This window comes from Mauremys reevesii, linkage group 16 (genome assembly GCF_016161935.1).
Source record: "Mauremys reevesii isolate NIE-2019 linkage group 16, ASM1616193v1, whole genome shotgun sequence".
In the NCBI taxonomy this organism is placed as follows: domain Eukaryota; kingdom Metazoa; phylum Chordata; order Testudines; family Geoemydidae; genus Mauremys; species Mauremys reevesii.
This window is the reverse complement of record NC_052638.1, coordinates 6,159,521-6,182,206: the sequence shown is the minus strand read 5'-3', so window position 1 is coordinate 6,182,206 and position 22,686 is coordinate 6,159,521. Positions and strand designations below refer to the sequence as shown.

The following is a 22,686-nucleotide window of genomic DNA, read 5'->3' as shown; positions in this document are numbered from 1 at the left end:
CAGAGCAGGTTGCAGCCCGGGTGCTTTGTCACACACCTTTCTACTCCCCTGGAAGGGGAAACGTCGCTATGCTTTCTCCCTCCCCTGCCCCCATAGGCACCAACTCCATGGGTGCTCCGGGGCTGGAGCACCCACAGGTTAAAATTAGTGGGTACTCTGCACCCACCAGCAGCCAAGCACCCCTCCCCCCAATTTCCCCCCCAAGCATGCCTTGTCCCTGCTCCTCAGCCTACCTTCCACCGGCAGCTGCCAAACAGGGAGGGAGGGGGAGGAGGCAGGGCCAGGGCAGGGATTTGGGGAAGGGATTGGAATGGGGAAGAGGCGGGGCCTCATGGAAGGGGCAGAGTGGGGTTGGGGGAGGGGCGGGCACCCACGGAAAAGAGGGGAAGTTGGCACCTGTGCCCCCCCCTCGTATGGTGCTGATTTGAGCAGACTCAGACAGGCTCGCCCCAGGCTAATTCTGATGGCTCAAGCCTGGCCGTGTGAGCATCGGTTCTCGCCCGCTGGAACCGGTCATGTCCCGCTCCCGTATCGCTACCGCACAGACGAGCTTTTAGACACAGGTGTCACGTGCTACCCTGGGCCTGCGTTTTTCCTGATCACAAAGCTGAGGAACCAGCGGTGTGAGGTGACAAAACGCAGCACATTACCCAGCCTATCTGGGGACTCTCCCAAGCCAGTCACTACACCCGAGAGACTCTGTCGGGCCGCCTTTGGCTTGGCTTGGCCTGGGCCTCCGGAGGCTGATGTGTAGTTCTGAAGCTCTGGCCTGACCCCCGTTTCTCACTGCATGGCTGATGGAGGCCTAGGGTCGGTGCTCTGGTCCCTGGCACAGTGATAGGGGCGTGCTGACGTCTGTTTGTTCTATGGCTGAGCAAGGCTGTGCCGTCCCACCCTGTACCTTGCCCTCGCTGCAGCCCCAGCAGGTGCAAGCTCAAGGGCTGAAGCAAAGTTCCTGTCAGGACACAGGAGCTGCTGTTTGTTGGGCCTGCCAGAGGGGGTTGCCTGTGTTCTGTGTCACGTGCCTCCAGATCAGCCATTTCTGCTCCAAAGGGGAAACTGACCTGCCAGGCTCCAATAGCTGCACAGCTCGTTAGGTCTCGTGCACTGCAGTGAGAAACAAGAGTAGCTGTTGGAAGCCTCTCCATGACCCCTCCATGTCACCCCTGACCCTAGAGTCTGGAGCCGGTGGTTCACAGCCACCCAGCCCTCCTGGCCAGAGAGTGACCATGTAGCTCCGGTGCCTGGAATTCCTGGGAACGTCCCATCCATTCTTGCTACCATGTGGGGCCTCTCAGTAAGGCCCGGGCTAGTGTAGCTAACAGTTAGCAGCCCTCCCCCAGATGCTATAGCAGGAGGTGAGTGAATCAGAACGCATGCAGGGCTGCGTGTGTGCAGCGATCTCCTTGGATGGATGGCCTGAAACATGTGTTTTCTTTCCACCAGGTCTCCTATGAAGATGTGAATCAGCTGAAGAAATTTGGGGTTCTGGAGAAGGCGCGAATCCCCCACTTCATGCAGGACATGGAACGGTACAGGCAGCAGCTTGACCACATCATCGCCACCAACAGACTGAACGAGGAGGAGCTTGAGCAGCTGCTGCCGGACTGACCAGGTCTGCAGGGCCCTGACCTGCCTGCCCCTGTGGCAGTGTCCCACTTCCCAGGCCACACTGCCTTGCAGACAGGAAGCCTTAGGCACAAAAGGGAGTTGTCTTGTGTACGTGTCTGATTGCAGCCGTCCAAAGCATTTAGGGTGCCCAGGGGTCTGTGTGTGTATTATTCATTTTGTGACTGTTCGGCAGGTCAGTCCTCACCGGGAGGAGGCTGCCATTTCAGAGCTTCCTCCCAGCCATTCAGCATCGGGTCCTGCCAAGGGAGAGCTGGTCGGGTGTGGATTCCTGCAGCAGGCCATGGCTTAGCAGTATGGAATGCGGCGGTGAGGGTGGGGGGAGGGGACGATGGCTAAGATGCATGCAATGCCACGGGAGGGAACTAGCACCACAGGTGCTTTGGGGGTGGGGGTTTTAAATGCTGTTGCAGGGAGAGGGCGCTACACTGGGGGAAGGAAGGATGATGGAAGATAGTTAAACAAATCCAAGGTGGAGATCAGAAATGTTCTATAGGAATCACTGAGAGGACTGTGAAGTCTGCAGATCATAGATTAAAACCCTAGGAGGGAGCGGTAGATTGGTCAGGGAAGGTGGAAGGGTGTGAGGTGTTGGAGGAGCAGAGCTGGACGAGTGCTGCACTCCAGGAGAGGGTGAAGGAGCACCAGGGCTGTTTTCGTCTATATCACTTCTTGTCCTGTGCTCAGCGCTGTAGTACCTGGGCAGAGGGGAAACCATACAGCTAGGAGTGACTTCTCTAGCTGGGGAGAGGGGACTGGATATTATTAAAGAAATCAAATTTAGGCTGCATGCCATGAAAAGCTTCTGACAGCGCAGTATTTCCTCATCAGCAGGTGCTCTGGTCAGCACCAGAACTCAGTCAACTGCTTATTTGCTTCCCACCCAGACATTGCCTGTAAAAATGCCTTTGCCCTTCCATTCCTCAACTGTAAGGAGGATTTTAATCCCCCCAATAAAGATTTTTTTTCCACTCGTGTTTACATGGGAAGTGTCAGTGATGCTGGAGGCCTCACTGGGGGACTAGCGAAGAAACGGGGGACGGTGTCACCCAAGAACTTGAAATCTGAGCACCAGCTTTCTGGCAGTGCTGGGGGACTATTGTGAATGGTCCCAGCCCAGTCAGTGATAGCTCAGTGAGAGTGGCCAGTTCCATTCTGAACATCCTTTCTCCATTGCTTAGAACTTAGTCAAACTTTCACTTGGCAGCATGACATTTTCAAGCTCTCATCTCTGCCTGCTGGTGATTTTTTTGTTGTTGCAAAGTTTGACCCTGAAGCGAACGTTGGCCACCAGTCCCAGCGCTTAGATTCTCCTCTTTAATATATTTCCTCCAACAAGGCAATTCCAATCCCCAAACTCCTTACACCATTGCTTGAAAAAGCTATTTACACATATCCCATCGTAACCTCCCTCCCCCTTGTCAAGTAAGGCCCCAAGTGGTGGAGCAGCCCCTGATGTGACCATCAGAAGCAGTCAAGGGAAGTCTCTGGCAGCCTTTATAGTGGAATGGATCGATGAGAGGGTGACAGACACTGTGACGGTTTCTGATTGGTTTAAATCGCATCCCTGATGAAGTAACAAGGTGGAGATGGTGAATTAGATCTAATCCACCCCCACGTGTGTAGCTAGAAGCGCTTCATCTGGCGGCGCTCCTGGCGGCGTTGCTTCTTCTCATTTGGCTCCTGGGTGGCAGCTGAAGAGTCGGCCGTGAGCCAGGGCCCCAGGATGTTCACCCACAGGAGATAGAGAGCCCGTCCTGGAGCCTACAAAGCACAACAGGCAGCAAACTCAGTTACTGTAGGACCAGGTACCGCAGAGCTCTGGAGAAGCTGATTCTCCATCCAGAACTGGACATGACCCCTGGATCTAGGTCTTCAGTGACGTTAGTGCTGGTGAAAGGTGCCCCTAGATACGTGCCGGAGGCAATGGCAGCTGCAGGGGCTCAGCACTTTTGAGAACCACCCACTTCTTATGGGGCCTAAATATAGACTTGAGGCCTCATGATCGGAGCCTAGTTATGAAAACCTTGGCTTCAGTTCCTAAGACCTCCACAGACCAGGCCCCCCTTCCCAGCAACGGGCTCGCCCCCCTTCCAGGAGGGCTGCTCCTCGGAACAGGAGAATATGGGCTACTCCGTTTCAGTGCTTATTCAGTTCAGTCTGTTCCTCCTGACAAGCCGCCCAGTGCAGGGGTCAGACACGAGGCCGCTCCGCCGACAAAGGGAAATATTCTGAGTTACCTTTTAGCCAGCCAGCCATTTATAACGGGTGGCTTCTGCCACACAGACCCACTGGTGACAAAGCTAGGTACTAATCAGCTTGGGATTTTTAATCAGTCTATGCAGGAAGTTCTGTTTTGATGTACGTCTCCCTGGGCCAGGTGTTAAAGTCATTGATAAGTTAGAAGGGTCCAAAAAAAAAAAAAAGTTGATTTGCAGGGGTGCTGAGCACTCAGCAGCTCCCCAGTTCAGGCAGGGTTTCCCCTGCACAAACACAGTCAAGCAAAGGCAGGTAAGTACTCACAGCTCACCCCGTCACCACACACATGTAAAGTATCACAATGCGCATCCCAAGACAGCCTGGACTCTGCCCCATCTATCATTGCCCTCTGGGCCTCTCACTGTCCAAGGGCTTTCAGAGAGGTGGCACCCAAACCCGGCAGGCCTCAGCATTCCCGTGCATAACGGCACTCTCTCATCTGGAGAAGATTGGGGGAGGGCTGCATGGGTTACCAAAACCCAGCTCCAGGCTGGGAAGGGAGGGTGAGAAATGAAATGGAAATAAGGGGTAAACAGCGAGAGTAATTAACCACTGGGACAGTTTACCAAGGGCCGTGGTGGATTCTCCATCCCTGGCCATTTTTAAATCAAGACTGGCGGTTTTTCTAAAATCTGCTCTGGGAATTCTGCTGGGGCAGGTCTCTGGCCTGTGCTCTACAGGTGGGCAGACTCGGCCCTTCTGGCCTTGGAGTCTATGAAATGGAGCAGAGCTGGAAGGGAGAGCAAGGGTTGAATCTGGGCGTAGGGAGAAGGGCCCGAACGACTTACCAAGAGCCAGAAGTACCAGACATAGAGGGAGAAGCAGCTGAGCACTTGGACAATGGCTGTCAGTAAGATCACATCCTTGAGGTGCCTGAGAGGGACAGGAAACGCAACAGGTTAATTGCACTGAGCCAGGGCCCGTTTTCTGTACTGAACATCGGCAGTCGCAAACCCCGTTAACACTACAGTTCTGCTGCCACTGCAAAGCTCCTGGGCTCCCCTGGAGCCCTTCCCCGTTCCCCTTTGGGCAGGAACAGTCCCTTGGCTTTGGCTTAGCCTTAGCCCACAGGGGAGCTGTGTGTTAAATTCCCCGTTCTGCCAGGTGAGTTAGGGCCTCGGAGAAGTAGCGTCTCCTGGATTAACTACAATTGGCTGAAGACTCAAACAGGGCCTTGGGCTCCCCAGTGGAGGGACAGGGCAGGCCTGGCTGAATGGGAGAAAAAAAATGCTCAACGCCGTTACAGGCGGCTACATATGAATTTTGGCCTGTGTTCTGCACGAAGCCTGCTCGCTCACAGGACCCTGAGAGGTGTTAATGCCATGCCACAGCAGCTAGCCCCTCTGCACGCACTCTCCATTTCCAGACACAGCTGCTGAGCTAACACAATGCAGCATCCCATGGACAAACATACCTCAACGGCCACAAACTGAGCCACAGGGACAACTGCCCGTTACTCATCTGACCCCAGGCCAGGCCCCCCCTGCCACCCCCCCGATTTCCCACACACAAAACCACTGAGGTAACACAAACGGCGAGAGCCATTGGCAGGGGTGGGCTGAACACCTGCTTTGATTACAGAATCGCAGCTCTCACAACAGCATGATGCGTTTGTCTTCTACACAGCTCAGACACACACAGACTGTTGTAATGTGCACAGAAGAGAAACAGCCCCCCGGCACTCACATGAAACAACACGTACTAGAGTAAGAAACCAACGGGCTGGCATACAGACACTGCACCAGTAGGAATTAGCATGTCTCACTGTATGCAGTAACGCACAGAGCTGCCCAGCATTTGGAAACAGCTTCTCTGGGTACCTGACCACACAGCACGTGAGCACCTCGCAAACAGGAATGAATTTCTCCTCACCACAGTCCACGGGGACTGAACCTAGATCTCCCAAGTAACAACTGCCCACACCACATCCTCGAGGAACGTACAAAATCCAATTCAGGGTTAGATGAGATGCTGGAAATACATTTCAATCAGTACTGTACAAAAAGCAGTTTCAAGTCAGCATTTGTTCCTGCGGCAAAGTAAAACGTGACAGGACTGTCAGGTGAAAGGGGAGTGTAACAATGCTTCTTGGAGTGTTTCAAATGGCAAACTGACATGAACTGAAGAGCTGAGAGTACAGCACATTAGTCCTAACACACTGCACACCTATTCTGACCCTGCTGGGAGAAAGTGCACAGTAAAATACTGGAAAACCCAGAGATCGCATCATTGGAGACTATTCCAATGCACAAACACAAGGGGGCAGAGTGGAGCAGTAAACGGTAACTGCATTTGGTGACTTCGGTGTCTCTTAGCACATCTATGCTGCATTAATAGTGGTTTTTTGCATGCACTATTATTTATCTTGGACAAAAATTATTCTAGGCAGTGAATTGTAGTACATCAGGCAAGTAAAAACTCTCTCTACTGCCCAGGCAAAAGTAACTTAGGACAGTTGTAACAGGAAAGATAGAACTTATATGAGCTGTGGGTTCGAGGGACATATACAATCATTTACCTTCACTTTTTAGAACAAGCCAATAAAAGTCCCATCCCTGCCAATCCATTCCCAATCACACAGCTGTATTGTGAAGCACCAGGCCATGTGTCACATCTGGTGCAACACATTATCCAGCCAAACAATTTCCCATAGTACTGAGGATTTCACAAAAGATCAGGTGGTGCCGTTTTTTCACTACCACTCTGTCCTGTACAGTGTGCGTCACACAAAGGCCCCAGCAAGCTTTCCAGAGGTAAGTGGTCAATGAGGAGAGTAAGAGAGACATTAAGTAGTAAGGAGGCAAGGGAGAAACCAAGTGGGTGAGGTGGCGATACCCAGGCCAGTTTCACGAGAAGCTATAGTGCAAACAGCCCTTGCACCAACACACGAGCAGTTTCTTTTCCTGGTGGTAGCCAACTTCCTCCTCTCCCCCCCCCCCCTTGCCCGAGTCCTCCCTTGCACAGAAAGTTTGAGAAAGTCTTTGATTTAGCTGCAATGTCAACTTTGCCCGCATGAGCAACAGACACAGAGGGCAACAGGAGGAGTCACAGAGTGGTGATGGCAACAGTGCCGTCAGGTTGGGATGGTTCTGTCATTCCCACCCCTCAGCGGGGCCCTTGACATTCAATGCTGCAGACATGCCCTCGGGGAGGGGATGCCACCCTGGGCCTCCCAGTGGAATTCAGTTTTTCCCCTCAGTGTTTTCCACAGAATTTTAGTTCCAGGTTTAAAAAGGTGCCATTTCTTGCCTGTCCGTCAGAAGGGGGCCTCCTGAACATACAGCAATGTGGTGCCATCTGCCCAAGCCTGCATGTGAACCCCCTCTGATTGTCCTGGCACCAGCGGACACGCCGCGACATCACTGTACCATACAGGGCACCGTGTGAAGGAGTTAGGGACGTAAAAGGTTCAACGGTTAACATTAGGCTGACCGTTAACCGACCGTAACCATTAACACTCAGCCCCCAGCCCTGCCAGAGCCACCTCGGTTAACCGGTTCAACGATATAATTTTAATCATTTAAGCGGTTAACTTCTTAAATGATATTTCCATCCCTAGGAGTGAGACTCTGTGTGTATCCCCCCCACTCTGACACTTACCCAGCTCACCCCTGGAGCAGACTGCCTGCCCCCACCCCCAGCCCCTCTCTTCCTCCTGGGAGCGCCCCAGGCCCAAGAACAGGGCTGGGCACTGAACACATACAGAGACACTCAGTCCCTGCCCCAGAGAGCTGACAATCGAAACAGCAGGCAGATGCAGGGTGGGGGAAGGGACAGACACAACCAGAATGCCTCCCCTGGGATGAGGAGGCCCTTTAACAAAGATCTGACAAACAGGTGGAGCGGATCGAGGGAGGGGACTGACTCTCTCTGCACAGCGTGGGGCTGGATCTCCGAGGAGAGACCGGAGAGCAAGGACTTGCTCTTGACCACACACAATTGCCTGGTCTTTCCTGTAAGCAAGCTGAGGGTGCCTGAATTCGCTTAGCTCAGATGTATAAATCCAGGTCTGTTAAGCAGGCTTCTAATTCCACCCTCTCTCTTTTTAATAGGTCTTGCTTTGTTCTAAGGAAACAACTCTTGTGTAGGTACTTCAGGCAGCCAATCCAAGGAAAAGAACCCTATAACCCTGGAGAGGGTAAAGATTTTATGCACCCTAAACATCCCCCTCACTCAAAGGGCAGAGGAAGAGCTGTCCTCTGCTAGAGGATGTAACACCCCAGGAGAGAAGCCAAAGGGCCAGGGAGGAGTTGGTGGAGCAGCTGGGTACGGTCGCCCACCCAGCCTAGCACAAGTCACTGTCTCAGCCTAGCACACTTCCTGGGGTGCCCGTTACTCACTTCCTGGAGACAGAGCTAGACGTTCAAGCAACGAGGACAGTTCGACGGATTCTTGGCAAATGACAAGAATGATTAGAAAGTTCCCCACTGGGGAGAGCAAGTGAACTCTGTGGGACGGCCTCAGAGCCGAGGCTCTGCTCTGCTTCTTCCCATGCTCTCAGTGGTAAATGGGTCTGTGTACGCGCTCAGGCAGCAGGTCCTGCTCACCTGGACTCGTGTGGGTGTGGACACTCACTCTGCCATCCCCTGCTCCATATTCAGGTCAATTCCCCCATCAGCAAGGTTGCCATCGTCCGTGAAAGAGGCCTTTGCCATGGAGCTCATGGAGCGGTAACTGGCACCGTAGATCACCATGCTAAACACAAACGCAACCTGCAACAAGCAAACAAAGGTCAGACATGAAAGCGACCCAGGGAAAGCGGCAGGAGCAGAGCCCCAGAGCAACGATTTGTACTGACATTCCTGATCAGGGAAGATCGTCTCGTCCCAGCTGGGTAAAAGCCCCTCACAGGGTCTGTGTGTCCAGGGAAACATAAGAACATAAGAAAGGCCGTACCGGGTCAGACCAAAGGTCCATCTAGCCCAGTATCTGTCTACCGACAGTGGCCAATGCCAGGAGCCCCTGAGGGAGTGAACCTAACAGGCAATGATCAAGTGATCTCTCTCCTGCCATCCATCTCCATCCTCTGATGAACAGAGGCTAGGGACACCATTCTTACCCATCCTGGCTAATAGCCATTTATGGACTTAGCCACCATGAATTTATCCAGTCCCCTTTTAAACATTGTTATAGTCCTAGCCTTCACAACCTCCTCAGGTAAGGAGTTCCACAAGTTGACTGTGCGCTGTGTGAAGAAGAGCTTCCTTTTATTTGTTTTAAACCTGCTGCCTATTAATTTCATTTGGTGACCCCTAGTTCTTGTATTATGGGAATAAGTAAATAACTTGTCCTTATCCACTTTCTCAACATCACTCATGATTTTATATACCTCTATCATGTCCCCCCTTAGTCTTCTCTAGTGGCTAATGCACTGCCTAACAGAGCAACCTGGAAACAATGGGGGCCCCAGGCCCCAGACAGTGTGAGTGAACGCCAAACTCCACACTAACCCCAACAGGAGAGCTGAGGGTCGCTGTTTGAACAGCCAGTAACGATTCCTCACAGCCCCAGGGAGAAGCAGATGGAAGGGCGAGAGAATGGAACAAATACCCCTCCAGGTGTTACCCCCTCGCTTCCTCCACCCTGAACAGGGAAGGGTCAGAGATCAGGGACTTACCCAGGTCCAGAAGGAGGCTGTTGTGTAGAAGATCACCAGGTTCACAACTGCATAAATGGCCTGAAGACAAGGGAAATAAAGCCAAGCAGCCAGAATGAGCGAGTGTGAGGGGAAGGAACACCTCAGGGACGGGACAGCTTTGCGCCTTCTCCCAACATGCTTGCACCTTGCCTGCTTCTCCAAGATCCATTGCCCTACGACGCTGGAAAAGGAAAGCTCCAGAGAGCTCCCTGGTGTCAGAAAGCTGAAGCTGGATCCAGACAGTTTTCAGAGCCAGGCAAGCCCCAAGCCTATGAGCTGGCTCCAGCAGAGCAGAAATGTTAGTCTGACTAGGGGTGAAAGCTTTAAGGCGAAGGAGAGCTCCTTGCTTTCCTAGTGCCAGTTCTTAGCGCCTTCATCCCTCCTAGCCACACCTGCCTTTGCAGTACGCCATAGGCCAATACATATATGGAGTTTTGGAGACTGTTTCTGTCGTTTGTGGGGCTGTACATTTCTCCTCCTCCCCAGAAAATAAAAACCCAAAGGAAGTCTTCCCCACCCCCGAGCTTTCAGAGCGCTGGGTGGGAGAAGGTGCACTTCCCAACCTGCAGTCCCTCACTACAGGCCAGGTTTGGGTCAGCTCCCTCCCTGCTAATCCATTCCTGGAAGTTAAAACCATTCCACCTCCTCTGAGAGACAGAGGTGTCAGCTCTTTCCCCAGGTCTCTGGGGACTCACTGCTCCCCCTACAGCCCTTAAGTGCAGAAGTTACGTGAGGCCATACGGCTCTTTTCACGTTCGCCCTGACTGAAACAGAGGAATCCCTTCTTCATCTCCCCCAACCCTTCGATCCCCAAGGCCACACAGGATTTAGGGCTATCAGGCCCCACAGAAGGATGGGACAGAATAGGCATCTGGGAAGGAAGCAATGTCCTGCCCAACATGCTGGGATTTGCCATTCCAGCCAGTAGCTGCAGACAGGAATTCATAGCCCTAGAAGACTGATGGAGAGAGACACTCACGTTAGCACCAAGGATGATCCGCAGGTAGAATTTCAGCGTCTCCTTGTTCTCTTCAAAAATCTGCTTTTTCCCTTTGGTTCCCACCTTCCCCTTTGGCTGGAAAAAGAGCGCAGCCTTTAACACATACATCCTTGCACCCCTCTGCTCACATCTCAATCCCTTCCCCAAAGCTCCTCCTGCCTACACCCCTCCACAACCCACTGTCACTGATCCCAAAGGCAGTGCTGTTGAGGCCTGGAGTAATCATAGAGCGTAGTCATTTAGCTGCTTTGAGTGTGGAGACACCAGACACTGAGTGCTCTTTTCATATGGTGCTAAAGGGGAAAAAAAAATCTCCGTTCTGTCCAGCCGTCGTTGGGCGAGTTCTTGTACACGTGTATCATTTGCTTGCAGGACTGTAGGTTTCTTGCCCCAGCTGCTGTAGATGGCCGTTAAGGTTGGGCCCCTGGCTTTGCGTCCATATTCCAGGATGGGTTGGATTATGCTGTCAGGTCATTTTCATAGTAGTTTTCGGATGGTCGATATTTATCCTGTGGCTTTTGTTAATGACACTTAAGCCCTATAGGCTTCTTCTGCTCCTGTGTTTGTCAGCAGTCTAGAGCACCACGTGGGTTCTACCCCAGCATTTATAAAGCATAGTTTAGTCTGCTGGTCTTTGGGCATTTTGTAGACGAACATTTTTTGTTTATCCTAAGTTCACTTGCAAAGTCCAAGCATTGCCATGTGCTTCTAACTGTTGTCAGTTTCTCTGGAGGCCAGCTTATGTGGGTGAGCATATCATCCCCAGTTTCTATCTCCATTGTTCAGTTGGAGCTCTGGTTTGGACAACTGTTTCGAGACAGTTGGTCAGTCATTGATGTCTACAGGCTGGACAGGGCACAGCAACATCTCTATCACTCCCCTTTCTTTCCTGAAGGCCCCTATCTGCATGTTGTCTATTATAACCCTACCCTTGAGGGATCCATTCACAGCTCTAAAGAGGCACTCAATCAAACTCATGTCAATTAAATAAACGAGCATCACGTTCTACATCCACCCCCGAGATCCCCTCACAATTTTCTGTGGTTTTACAATCACCCCCCCTACACACACACACCCTGCTGTGCAGCCCTCGTGGGGGAGCAGCGATAGGGTCTCGCGCAGCGAAACACTCTCCTGTTTCACTCTCAGGAGTGTCAGGCTGAGAGCCCAGGCCAGGCCCAGGAGGAGGAGGCCAGGGGCAGACTGGGGGTACAGGGCAGGGGGCGGGCGGGAGGCAAAGACCAAGCCCGGAGCGGGCGGACTCAGACCAGGCCACGGGGGAGGAGGGGTGTTGGTCCCCTCAAGCCAGGTCCAGGCGGGGCGGACAGGGGGGCTCAGGCCATAGGTGGGGGGAGGGGGGCTCAGGCCAGGCCATAGGTGGGGGGAGGGGGGCTCAGGCCGCCCCCAGCGCGTGCCCGGCGTTTTGCGGGATCCCCAGGCGCCCCGCAGCCCCTCACCGCCATTGCGGCTCCAGTTCCCCCGGCAGCAGCGGCTCCAACTCAGCACTAGCGCAGCTTCCGGCGCCGGGCCCGCGTCACCGGAAGCGGAAGGGACGAGACGGCGCTCTGGGAAAGAGGCGGGGTTCTGACCCCCCACCAGACTGCCATTCCCAGCAGGCTTTGCGGCGTTGCCATGGTGAACCCGGAAGTGCGGGCGCAGAGACTGGCAGTGAGTGGGACGGACACCGGGATAGAGTGGGAGGGACGGAGAGCGGCGTGAGTGACGGACAGACAGGGGGGTGGGGGCAGTAGGACAGACAGGGGGGTGGAGGCAGTAGGACAGACAGGGGTGGAGGCAGTAGGACAGACAGGGGTGGGGGCAGTAGGACAGGCAGGGGGATGGGGGCAGTAGGACAGACAGGCAGGGGGTGGAAGCAGTAGGACAGGCAGTGGGGTGGGGGCAGTAGGACAGACAGACGGGGGTGGAGGCAGTAGGACAGGCAGGGGGATGGGGGCAGTAGGACAGACAGGCAGGGGGTGGAAGCAGTAGGACAGGCAGTGGGGTGGGGGCAGTAGGACAGACAGACGGGGGTGGAGGCAGTAGGACAGGATGGGGGCATTGGGGAGGGCCAGGTGTTGATAGCTCTGTCTGGACTCCAGAGACTGAGGCACTCGCCTGGACGAACCGAGGGGAGCAGCTGGGCCTGAGCAGGAGCAATCCGTGCTGGGGGTCCCAAGAAGGGGCAGATGCAGCTGCTGTCCCCTGGACACCGGCATGGAGACACGAAGGCTCCCGGTGGAGGTAACACCTTCTGATAGCTCAGGCTGGATGGCAGCGGGCTGGATGGGGGACCCCTGTGGCACTTCCAAGTCCCGTCAGTGTCTGGAGGGTCACAAGAGTTCATATGACTAGAACTGGGATTCAAATTAGGACAACACTCCTGTGTTTCCTTGGGCTCTAGGTTGGTAGCAAGGCCCAGCCTGTGTCATCTAAATGGGCTGCTAGAATGTTATTGCTGGTGTCTGTGTTACCAGTGTCGGTCCTGCTCGCCGGGGACAGGGACTCACTCCACCAGAGATGCTGCTCCCTCATGGCTTCAGAGAGGGCAATGGCTCCTCAGGGCTCATCACACCTTTACCACACATTATAGGACGAATGTGTATGCCTCTGTGGCCACAGCCTGCAATAAAAACACTCCAGTGCAGTGCTTGAAGGGATGCTGCTGTTCACAGCCAACTGCAGTAATCCCCAGTAAGTTGTTCACTTGGAGAAGACACTGTTATAACCTGGCACAGGGCCCTTCTCTATGATCACTAGGTCTCTTGCAAGCAGGGTCCCACGTGCTTCCCAGACAGTTGGCTCTGGATAGAATCTAGTCGCTGCTTCTAGCTCAGGCAGCTTTTCCTCAGGGCTCAGACTTCCTGGCTCAGGCCCTTGTTGGGATGTGGGATGCCCCCCCTCATCCCCGAGCCCCCCAGGATTCCCATTACCAAAACTCCAAATCAGCCAGCACCTCTTCTTGGGTTTTTTCTTGTAAAGAGCCTTGTTTATATTAAGAAACATAAAACTCTGTACCCACGCAGGCCCCGAGCCCCACCTTAGCTGTGGGTACTCTGGCTTCTAGTTTAACCCCTTCGGGGACAATGTAAGGGGAAAGCAAGGAACACAGGCTGAGCCAAGGAATTTCTGGCCACGGTACCTCTGCTGGTAAAGGACTCGAGAGGTGCAGATCTTTGAACTAAGGAGAAGTCCTGAGACACCCTCTTCTGTGGTCCAAACTTACCATTGGGTGTTTCTATTGGGTGTTGAGCATCCTCAGTTTCCTTTTGATTTCACTGGGATAACTTTGACTTCTGAGGGAGCTGAGAGTGCTCAGCATTCCACGGGATGTGGCTCTGTGTTAGAAACCTTTGCATCAAGAGGCTGGTGTGAGTTTAAAAAGCACATAAAGTATTCAGCCATCTTCTGTACGGTGAGGATAGTGCTGCTGTGGAAACACCCTTTAGAGGAGTCATTAAGGATGCTGATAAGAGTAGCTAACGTTCAGCTCTGCTATGACCCAGAGTCATATGACCTAACAGTAACAAGCAATAGACTGGCAGAACAGTTTCACTAGAATTCTCCACACTGCTTATCTGCCTTTATTACCTGGCCTCCCTCAGCTTCCTTCAATGCCTTTGAACCCCTGTGGGACTTGGTGATGATACTGTCACTCTTATACCAGGGCCTGGGCTGCAGGCCCCGTGGACTGACCGTGCTCACCCTGCCGGTGTGATGGGGTTCGGCACTTGTGGGTCTTCCCTTGGGGAGCTAGTAACCAAACTGCCTTCTCTCGGACCAGAGCAGTGTTTGTGTGGCCTCAGGATCCGAGCAGAGCATAAGAGAAAAAGGGATTTTATAACAACAAAAGTCTACACGTCTAGAGTCCTTACCTGGTGCGGGACGACGACTGTTCCCCATAACATTTCCCCCCCCCCGCACGCCCCCGGTCCTTAGGCCAGCCAAGGGCCTTTCTTGGCAGTTTCCTGGGTTTGGAATAGTTTGGTGAGCTCTGCCAGCAGTCAGGCTGGAACAGCCAAGTGAAGGGCTCTTGCCTTGGCTCTCAGGTGCTTGCAGGGACCCACCCCCTCTTCCTAGGGCATTTCTGACAATGCTGGCATTGAACTAACTCAGCAGATGCCTGGGGAAGCTCCCCAGTGGCCTGGCCCTGATGCAGTGCTCAGGGAGCGTCACAGGTGTGGTGAAGTGGGACTGGTCTATAATATGTTTATGAAGGATGTGCATGGCAGTAACTTACTGAGCGTGGGATTGCCACCCCGTGGTGCAGAAGAGTTAACTGTACACCTAGGGCAGAGCAGGAGCAGAGAGGTGTGTGTGTCACAGAACTGGCTGGGGTGGGATGAATGGGGCGTTAAAGGACTGGCTGAAGCTGGCCCATATCAGTGGAGGATCCAGAATGACAATGGGAGGCCCAAGGACGTTGGCATCTCTGGCAGGTGGAACATGTGACCTCAGCTCAGCATGGGTTGGCAGAAGGGGGATCAGAGCTGGCTTTTGGAGAGGCTCAGCAGCTCTCACCTGGGACTGGGACTGACAAAGAACTGACCGAGGGAGAGGGCCAGAAATGGATTCCAGGCAGCATGGCTGGGTGAACACTGGCTTGGCCAGGATGGACCATGTCTTAACCTTTGCTTGTCTGTACTAACCTAAGGACTTCCCGATGCTGTCTTCTGGGTGACTAACAAACCCACCTCTGCCTGGTGTCACTGCAAACACTGGCTGAGGTGTGCTGGTCCCAGAAGAGTGTAACGGTCTCTGACCAGGAGTCTGTCTCAGTTGGACTCGCTGGGTGGAGCTCATGGTGTGAGGCAGGAGTGCTGGAGCCTAAAGCTTCAGTCCTGGAAGCGTTGAGGCTGCCTGGCCTACCCTGAAGGAACAGTGAGACCCCTTGCGGATCTGGCACAGTGAAGGGGTCCTTCCAAGGAAATGTTTAAAAGCTGGAGTGGATCCATGAAAACAGGCAGCTCGAAATCCATCACAGCCCCATCCCAGGCCACGTAGGTTTGTTCATCATGTAAGCAGGCCATGCTGTTTTCACTTAGGCTTTTCTGACCACTCTTGGACCTCTCTGTCCTTTAGTGTGGAGGCACGAGCTTCTGATCAAGGAATGAAAACAACATGGATGTTTCCAACTCAGTAACTACAACTTCTCTGCTGCAGCCAAACAAAATCCTGATCCCAGCTGGCCTTGCTCCCACTACAGCTGTGCGGAGTATCATAGAATCATAGAATCTCAGGGTTGGAAGGGACCTCAGGAGGTCATCTAGTCCAACCCCCTGCTCAAAGCAGGACCAAACCCAACTAAATCATCCCAGCCAGGGCTTTGTCAAGCCTGACCTTAAAAACCTCTAAGGAAGGAGATTCCACTACCTCCCTAGGTAACCCATTCCAGTTCTTCACCACCCTACTAGTGAAAAAGTTTTTCCTAATGTCCAACCTAAACCTCCCCCTCTGCAACTTGAGACCATTACTCCTTGTTCTGTCATCTTCTACCACTGAGAACAGTCTAGATCCATCGTCTTTGGAACCCCCTTTCAGGTAGTTGAAAGCAGCTATCAAATCCCCCTTCATTCTTCTCTTCTGCAGACTAAACAATCCCAGTTCCCTCAGCCTCGCCTCATAAGTCATGTGCTCCAGCCCCCTAATCATTCCTTCAGTTCTGTCAGTTAGTGCCCACCCTTGAGACAGCACTGGCCAAAGTGCACATGAAATATCACAGGGTGAAAAGGAGGTTGGGAACTGTGCCTGCAAGCATACTAGGATAAAGCATTCCTCACTTCCTGTCCTACATGCCTGGGCAGCATCTCTGTGCATGCCCAGCTGCTGTGTCCCACCACAGAAGTGGTCACACTTCAGGGTGGGGTGAGGTAATCCTCATTTCTCCTCAGGGCCATGTGCTTGGCAAACTTGATCTGAATTCTTCAACACTCCCATGCAGCAGCCTGGGAATTGGGCAGAAGCTTCAGAGAAATTAAAACAAGGAGGTGGTCTGTTGATTCATTAAACAGGACAATGACTCATGGAACCAGTGCAGCGTCTCTGGGTGGTTGAATTTGATCATTTGATTTTGCGCTGTCTCTAAGTTGACAGCATACTCAGAGTTTTGTGTAGATAATATAGCACAACATGGTGGAAGCTGTCTGGGGGAAGCTGGCTCCTTTGGCACCAGAGTCGGGAACAGCTGGGGCTTTTGTCTCCTGGGAAGGAGAGAGAGGCAGTTTGGGATTGTGGGATACAGACGTGAGCTGGAAGTTTGAGCTGAAATTGTCTGGACTGGAGTGAGACAGTTCAGCATACTGCCATTTAGATTAGCATTTCAGAGCTCACACACCATCTGCACAAAGAAGGTAGTTCACAGCTCTCAGAGCTATTGCTTCAGGCTGGCTGCAGACACAGGCAGACATCACGGCATCAATTATGCTGTGACTGTATAGCAGTGTCTCAGTGCTGCTGTTCTCCAATCACGGCTTCCCCAGCAAATGCCCTAATTCTTCTGTGCTGCGTAAGTCCTGCTCTGGGGCCCTTCCCCATGCGTCTCCCATTCTCTTCCCAGGTCATCACCTACATCCTCAGCTTCTTGCCCATTGCCGACAGGAAGGAGGCCTCTCTGGTGAATCACACCTGGTACTTTGCGGCCCAGGACTCCCTGCGGCAGGTAAAGCCCACCCCTCCCTGCAGCCCTCATCCGCGCGGCGTGCCCACTGGCCCAGTCCTGCTGCGTCCCCCGTGTGACCGGCTACAAGCCTGTGTTAATCGGCCCCCACCTTTGGATCCCACACGTGCCCAGGCAGTCGGCTCTGGGCCGAGTCCAGTCCCTGCTTCAAGCGGCAGGACTTCTAGGGCACCATCCTCAGAGAAGACCTGCCGTGTGGCCCCCTTCCTGGGACGAAGGACTCCACAGCCAACGGCTCCCGGCCCCAAAGCTAGTGCTGAGAGTTCCCAGGCCTCTGCAGCCACTCTGCACAGGCCCCCAGAGCCTCACCTACCTGTGGGCTCTCTGGGTGGCACCAGGTGGCTGGTAGAGCAAGGGCAGTGGCTTGGCAAGGAACTTCCTAACGCCCCCTTTAGACAGCACAGGAGAGTTACAGAGCCAGGCCAAGCACATACCTGAATGCAGTCCCCCCGCCCCCGGCTCACTCTGCAGCTCTCGCCCCATCCCACCCCCTCAGCTCCCTGCAGCACTCAGTCCCCCCCCGCCCCAGCTCTCAGGCAGTGCACAGGCTCGCACTCCTGTGGTCACTCCCTGGGATCTGCATTCACTGCCTCATTCTGCACATGCTCAGTCTGCCCCCAACTAAGGGGCTGTTCCCTGGCTGTCTCTCCGGCGCCTAGGGTACCTCCCTTGTTGCCCCCAGACCCAGGTTTTGGAGCCTCAAGGCCTGTGCTAGCCTGTGTCCCCAGTGCTTCCCCCAAGCCATCTCTCCCTGGAGTCCTGCCTCCCCTCCTGGGGGCGTTGCTAGAGGCCTGGATGGGGGAGCGCCTTTGCCCTGCCTTCCCCCCCAGCCTCTCTCCTGTCGGTTCCAGGAGAACGTCCTGTACAACATCCCAGCCACCTCTGCCTCCCTGGCTGCCATTGAGAGCCTGGCCAGACGGCGCGTGAGCTGCATCAGCCTGACCAGCCTCGACAGCTCCACTGTCTCCCGGGACGTGATCCAGGCTGTCTCCTGTCACCTGGGGCCACACCTGCAGAGCTTGTGTCTGCGTGGGAGCAGCCTGACCGAGACGTCCTTCGTGCACCTCCTCCTTGCCTGCCCCTGCCTCTCCTCGCTGGATCTGAGTGGCTGCAACAGCCTCTTCATGTCCGGGACGCTGCTCTCCAAGCCAGAGACCATCAGCCAAGCCCAGCGAGCACTGACCAACCTCCGGGAGCTGAACCTGGCCGGCCTGCGCTACCTGTCGGATCTCAGTTTCAACCGGCTGACAGGCTGCGCGCCACGCCTGGCCAGGCTCTCGCTGGCTCGCTGCCACCTCACCTTTGAGTTTGACCCCTACCGCGGGTCCAGCAACTACAACTCCTCTGCCCTGCTGTCCTTCCGCAACCTCCTGCGCTTCCTGAAGGAGCGGGCCAGCAGCCTCAGGGCCTTGGACTTGAGCGGCACCAGCATCACCTCGCCGGCGATGAGGTCCCTGGTGCAAGTGGAGGGGCTGCGCCTGCGGGAACTCGTGCTGCAGAACTGCAGGGACCTCTCCAACGAGGCCATCGGCCTCCTCTGTACGCACCAGCCCCACCTGACCGCGCTGGACCTCACTGGGTGCTCTGAGCTGTCCGACCGGGCTGCCCTCGCTGTGTCAGCGGGGCTGCGAGCCCTGCAGAGCCTGTGCCTGGGGAAGCTCCAGCGGCTGACGGACAGGGGTCTCCTGGGCATTGCTGAGCTCCGGAGCCTGCAGAGGCTGGACCTGTCTGAGTGCAGCCTCGTGAGCGGCAGTGAGCTGGTGAAAGTGTGCTCCGCCCCCGAGCTGCGGCCTAACCTGGCCTCCCTCAGCTTTGCCTTCTGCTCTCTGCTCAGAGTAAGTTCCCCAATTCCTGCTATTGGCAGAGGGGGCAGGGCCCTGCCTTTCAGTCCCAGACCCCTTCACCTGCAGCCGGGCCGCCAGGCTCTGCCCCACCGGGGAGGCCCTGGCCACGTGGGGCTCTCTCCTGCACAGAGCCTTGGCCAATAGGGCAGGCTTGGCATTGCTCAGTGCAGCTCATTCCCTTCTCCTCCCCAGGACAGCTCTGTCCTCTCGCTGGCCAGGTCCCTGAGCCCCAGTCTGCGGGTATTAGACCTCTCCTCCTGCGTCTCCATCACCAACGTGAGCATCCAAGCGATTGCCTCCCACCTCCCCCGGCTGACTGTCCTGCGACTGGCCTGGTGCAAGGAGCTGACGGACTGGGGCCTCCTGGGCGTAGAGGAGCCCGGAGAGGAGCGTAACCATGGCAGAGAGGTGAGAGCCTGCCCCGGAGCCTGGCTGATGCCCGTGGAGCGTAAGCCGAGGCAGCAGGGGCTCTCTGAGGGCTGCCAAGGGCCAGCCTGTGCCCAGACACGAGGCTGCCTGGAGGTGGTGGCAGCGCAGTCACAGCTCGGGTTCCTGCAGGGGGCCAGCATGGAACGGGAACGTCCGTGGGGCTGTTCCTCCTCTCTGGGGGCCCAGGCCCAGGCCCTGACACAGCTCAGAGGATGGGAGGCCGAGAGCTCCCCTGGTTCAGCAACATGTCCCTTTTCTTGGCAGAAGGACGCAGGGCCACAGTTCAGCAGGAATTTCGGTAACATGGGATTCTTCCTGCCGCCCCTGCAGAACCTGGAGCAGGATCCCAAGGTCCTCAGTGACTCTGCCTGGAACGAGTCCCGGAAGCGGCACCGGGCCTCCCTGCAGGCGCTAGGACAGCTGCAAGAGCTCGACCTCATGGCCTGCAGCAAGCTGACTGACCGCAGCATCACCAAGGTATGGGGAGCACAGCCCAGCGGCTGTCCAGGGAAATCCTCCTGGGCTGCGTGTTCCTGTGCACGTACCAGAGGAAACGCTGCTGGGTGCTAACAGCTCCGTCTCAGCACCAGATCGCGTCACCACTGCCCACCAGGCGCCCACGGGACGCAGGGTGCCGAGGCGGAGGAATCAGGCTCCGATCTGCTTCTCCAGCTGGGGAGCTGCCGTGCGGCTGGCTGGGTTAGAAGCTGCCCTGCCAGCAGCGGTACTGACCCAGGGAGAGATTGGGGGTAAGACCTCATTCCTCAGAGCTCCCTGGTGCCACGGCTCGGGGGGGGAGCCGGGCTGAGGATGCCTTTTCTCTCCTGCCAAACACTTTCTGCTCTGAAGTTTTCTGTGCAAGCTTTGCCCAGGCCGGGAGCCGGTGGTGAAGATGTGCTGGGACTCAGGTGGGCACAACGGCTGTAATACTATGGAAAGGTTCAGGCCAGCTCTGCCCGATGGGCTCTCATCCGTCTGTCCATCCAGGTTATTCGCCTCCCAGCCCTGAGGCGGCTGTCCCTCAGCTTGCTACCGGAGCTCACTGACGCCAGCCTGGTAGCGGTGGCCAGGGGTTGCCAGAGCCTGGAGCAGCTGTCCATGAGTCACTGTGGAAAGCTGACTGACAAAGGCTTCGTGGAGGCCGCTAGCTCTCTACGGAGACTCCAGCACTTGGTCATCTCTGGCTGCAGCCAGCTCACAGGCCAGTAAGTATGGCGAGGCCTTCCTCTGATGCTGGCCTTCAAGGGGGAGTCGCCCTGCCTGCCGCAGGCGGGAGGACGGGGGAAGAGAGCCCTAACTTGTCTCCTTTGCAGGACACTGGTGGCCATCAGCAGGGAGTGCAGACAGCTGAAGAGCCTGGATGTCGCCATGTGCCATGGGATCAGCATGGCCGATATTGAGCTTTTCCAGGCCCAGCTGCCCCTGCAGCCGTGTGTCCAGTCGCGCTTTGTGGGTGGAGCAGACCTTTCCTTCACCCTGTGAGCGGGGCCAAGCGGCAGGCTCAGATCCCTCCTGTCCGGGGCAGCTCGGAGAACGGCTGATGCTGCAGCTCAGGCCCTTCCCCATGGGTGCGCTGCTGCTTCCCGCGTCCCGCTCCCAGCTGGGACACGCTCCACGGCGTCTTGGCCTGGGCTGGGGGGCGAGTGGTGGTTCTGTGACACCCCTTGGCCAGAGAGTCCTAGCTGGGCTGCTGCCAAGGTCCGGGTGTGCAGAGACCCAGGCCTGGCCCTGAGCTCCCTCCCCGGCACGCCCCCAGGGTGCCTTTGGGAGATGCTGGTCTGCAGGGCTGTTTGCAGGCTGCCTCCACTGGGGCCTGGCACCTCCACAGTGAGTTCCAGGGGTCCCCAGCTGGTCACTCAGGGCTGAGACAGTGGGAAAAGCCGAAAGCGCCAGGGGGCGAGGGTGATAAAGCCCCTTGAAGGGGTTGGGTGCTTCCTTCCTCAGCAGTATGGGGCAGCGAGAGCTGCTGTTCCATGCAGTCGGCTGTGCTCGAGGCCAAGGCCAGCGACTCCTCCCCAGCACAGACTGCAGCTCGGGACTAAGCCTAGTGCTGGAAAGGGGGGGCGGGGGTGGACTTCACTGCCTAAGCCCACCCCCTGCTCTCTGGGAGGCAGAGTGGCAGGGGAGATGTCTCACTGCCCGCTCTCCCCCGCTGGTGGGGCGAGGGGGGGATGTCTCACTGCCCGCTCTCCCCCTCTGGTGGGGCGAGGGGGGGGATGGTTCACTGCCTGCTCTCCCCCTCCAGCAGTGTGTGTGTGGGGGGGGTCTCACTGCCCGCTCTCCCCCTCCAGCAGTGTGTGTGTGTGTGTGGGTGTCTCACTGCCCGCTCTCCCCCTCCAGCAGTGTGTGTGTGTGGGGGGGGTCTCACTGCCCGCTCTCCCCCTCCAGCAGTGTGTGTGTGTGGGGGGGGGTGTCTCACTGCCCGCTCTCCCCCTCCAGCAGTGTGTGTGTGGAGGGGGGGGGGTCTCACTGCCCGCTCTCCCCCTCCAGCAGTGTGTGTGGGGGGGTCTCACTGCCCGCTCTCCCCCTCCAGCGGGGTGTGTGTGTGTGTGTGTGTAGGGGTGTCTCACTGCCCGCTCTCCCCCTCCAGCGGTGTGTGTGGGGGGGTGTCTCACTGCCCGCTCTCCCCCTCCAGCGGTGTGTGCGTGTGGGTGTCTCACTGCCCGCTCTCCCCCTCCAGCAGCAGGGGGATGGCTCACCACCCTCTCTCCTGTGCCAGGACAAAGCTCTGTGCTGCCAGCCTATGCCTGCCCCCAGAGCACACTGGCCTCTGTTTCACACCACGACCCTCCTGGGGACCCCGCCCCACGTCAGACTCCACCAAAGCGGCGCGTGGCGCCTTTACCCGGCGATGCGGCCAGTGCTCTAATAAAACTCTTGAATTCAAACAGCCCCCTGCCCTGTGCTGTTGTGCAGTGCCCCAGCCCACCCTCTGCCAGCACTGCCTGAGGGGGGTGCGACGCGGCTGCGACGCGGCAGTCACTGCTTCTGCCCTCAACCAGGCTCCAGCCCAGGGAGCCCAGAGGAATCGAGCTGGAAACCCAACCCCCCCCTTAAGAAAACAGGCCGTGGGTTTCTCCGTACAAGTGTTTATTGCCCCAGTGCTGGGGGGTGGAAGGGATCTGTTCTCAGCCCTCTCCAGCCCCAGGGCAGGTCCAGTGCTGAGACAGTCAGGCAGGTTAGTCCCTTAGTATTATTACAGTCCCACGTATGG

The 22,686-nt window shown here is 56.0% G+C and overlaps 3 protein-coding genes across 7 annotated transcripts in view; 2 read left to right on the top strand and 1 right to left on the bottom strand.

Annotated features, from left to right (window-relative positions):
- Positions 1 to 2,598, top strand: part of KIAA0895L (KIAA0895 like) — a 46,248-nt gene extending 43,650 nt beyond the window's left edge. Inside the window, exon 7 of the mRNA XM_039503976.1 lies at positions 1,447 to 2,598. Within this exon, the coding sequence (XP_039359910.1) occupies positions 1,447 to 1,611 (165 nt within the window). The 3' untranslated portion in view covers positions 1,612 to 2,598. The remainder of the gene's footprint in view (positions 1 to 1,446) is intronic.
- Positions 2,599 to 2,932: 334 nt separating this feature from the next.
- On the bottom strand, positions 2,933 to 12,135 carry TMEM208 (transmembrane protein 208). The gene is made up of 6 exons (XM_039503977.1): positions 11,984 to 12,135; positions 10,506 to 10,601; positions 9,506 to 9,565; positions 8,464 to 8,600; positions 4,677 to 4,761; positions 2,933 to 3,393 (listed from the first exon to the last, which is right to left on the bottom strand). Exons 1-6 carry the CDS (start codon positions 11,987 to 11,989, stop codon positions 3,256 to 3,258), a joined length of 522 nt encoding a protein of 173 aa, XP_039359911.1. The 5' UTR covers positions 11,990 to 12,135; the 3' UTR covers positions 2,933 to 3,255.
- A 41-nt stretch (positions 12,136 to 12,176) lies between these two features.
- On the top strand, positions 12,177 to 22,684 carry LRRC29 (leucine rich repeat containing 29). 5 transcript variants are annotated; one of them, XR_005589142.1, is made up of 9 exons: positions 12,177 to 12,241; positions 12,626 to 12,767; positions 17,080 to 17,181; positions 18,051 to 19,034; positions 19,236 to 19,451; positions 19,737 to 19,949; positions 20,460 to 20,677; positions 20,786 to 21,040; positions 22,192 to 22,291. XR_005589142.1 is itself a non-coding variant. In XM_039503972.1 (8 exons), the coding sequence occupies exons 2-8, from the start codon at positions 12,741 to 12,743 to the stop codon at positions 22,661 to 22,663; spliced, it is 2,166 nt and encodes a 721-aa protein (XP_039359906.1). In that variant the 5' UTR covers positions 12,177 to 12,241; positions 12,626 to 12,740; the 3' UTR covers positions 22,664 to 22,684. The 5 variants fall into 5 exon arrangements, 4 of the variants coding, with proteins under 4 accessions (XP_039359906.1, XP_039359905.1, XP_039359909.1 ...); XM_039503972.1 differs by lacking the exon at positions 20,786 to 21,040 and having other exon boundaries at positions 19,803 to 19,949; positions 22,192 to 22,684; XM_039503971.1 differs by lacking the exon at positions 20,786 to 21,040 and having other exon boundaries at positions 22,192 to 22,684.
- Positions 22,685 to 22,686: the final 2 nt, after the last annotated feature.

What these genes read in the sequence shown, in the direction of transcription:
- TMEM208 (XM_039503977.1), bottom strand. An exon ending in GGATCATCCTTGGTGCTAAC is followed by an intron (nt 9,566 to 10,505) that starts GTGAGTGTCTCT and finishes CCTTGTCTTCAG; the next exon opens with GCCATTTATGCAGTTGTGAA. An exon ending in ATGGAGCAGGGGATGGCAGA is followed by an intron (nt 4,762 to 8,463) that starts GTGAGTGTCCAC and finishes TGTCCCTCTCAG; the next exon opens with GCACCTCAAGGATGTGATCT.
- LRRC29 (XM_039503971.1), top strand. Translation starts at nt 12,741, where the DNA reads ATGGAGACACGAAGGCTCCCGGTGGAG. An exon ending in CACGAAGGCTCCCGGTGGAG is followed by an intron (nt 12,768 to 17,079) that starts GTAACACCTTCT and finishes TTCTCTTCCCAG; the next exon opens with GTCATCACCTACATCCTCAG. An exon ending in AGCGTAACCATGGCAGAGAG is followed by an intron (nt 19,452 to 19,736) that starts GTGAGAGCCTGC and finishes TTTTCTTGGCAG; the next exon opens with AAGGACGCAGGGCCACAGTT.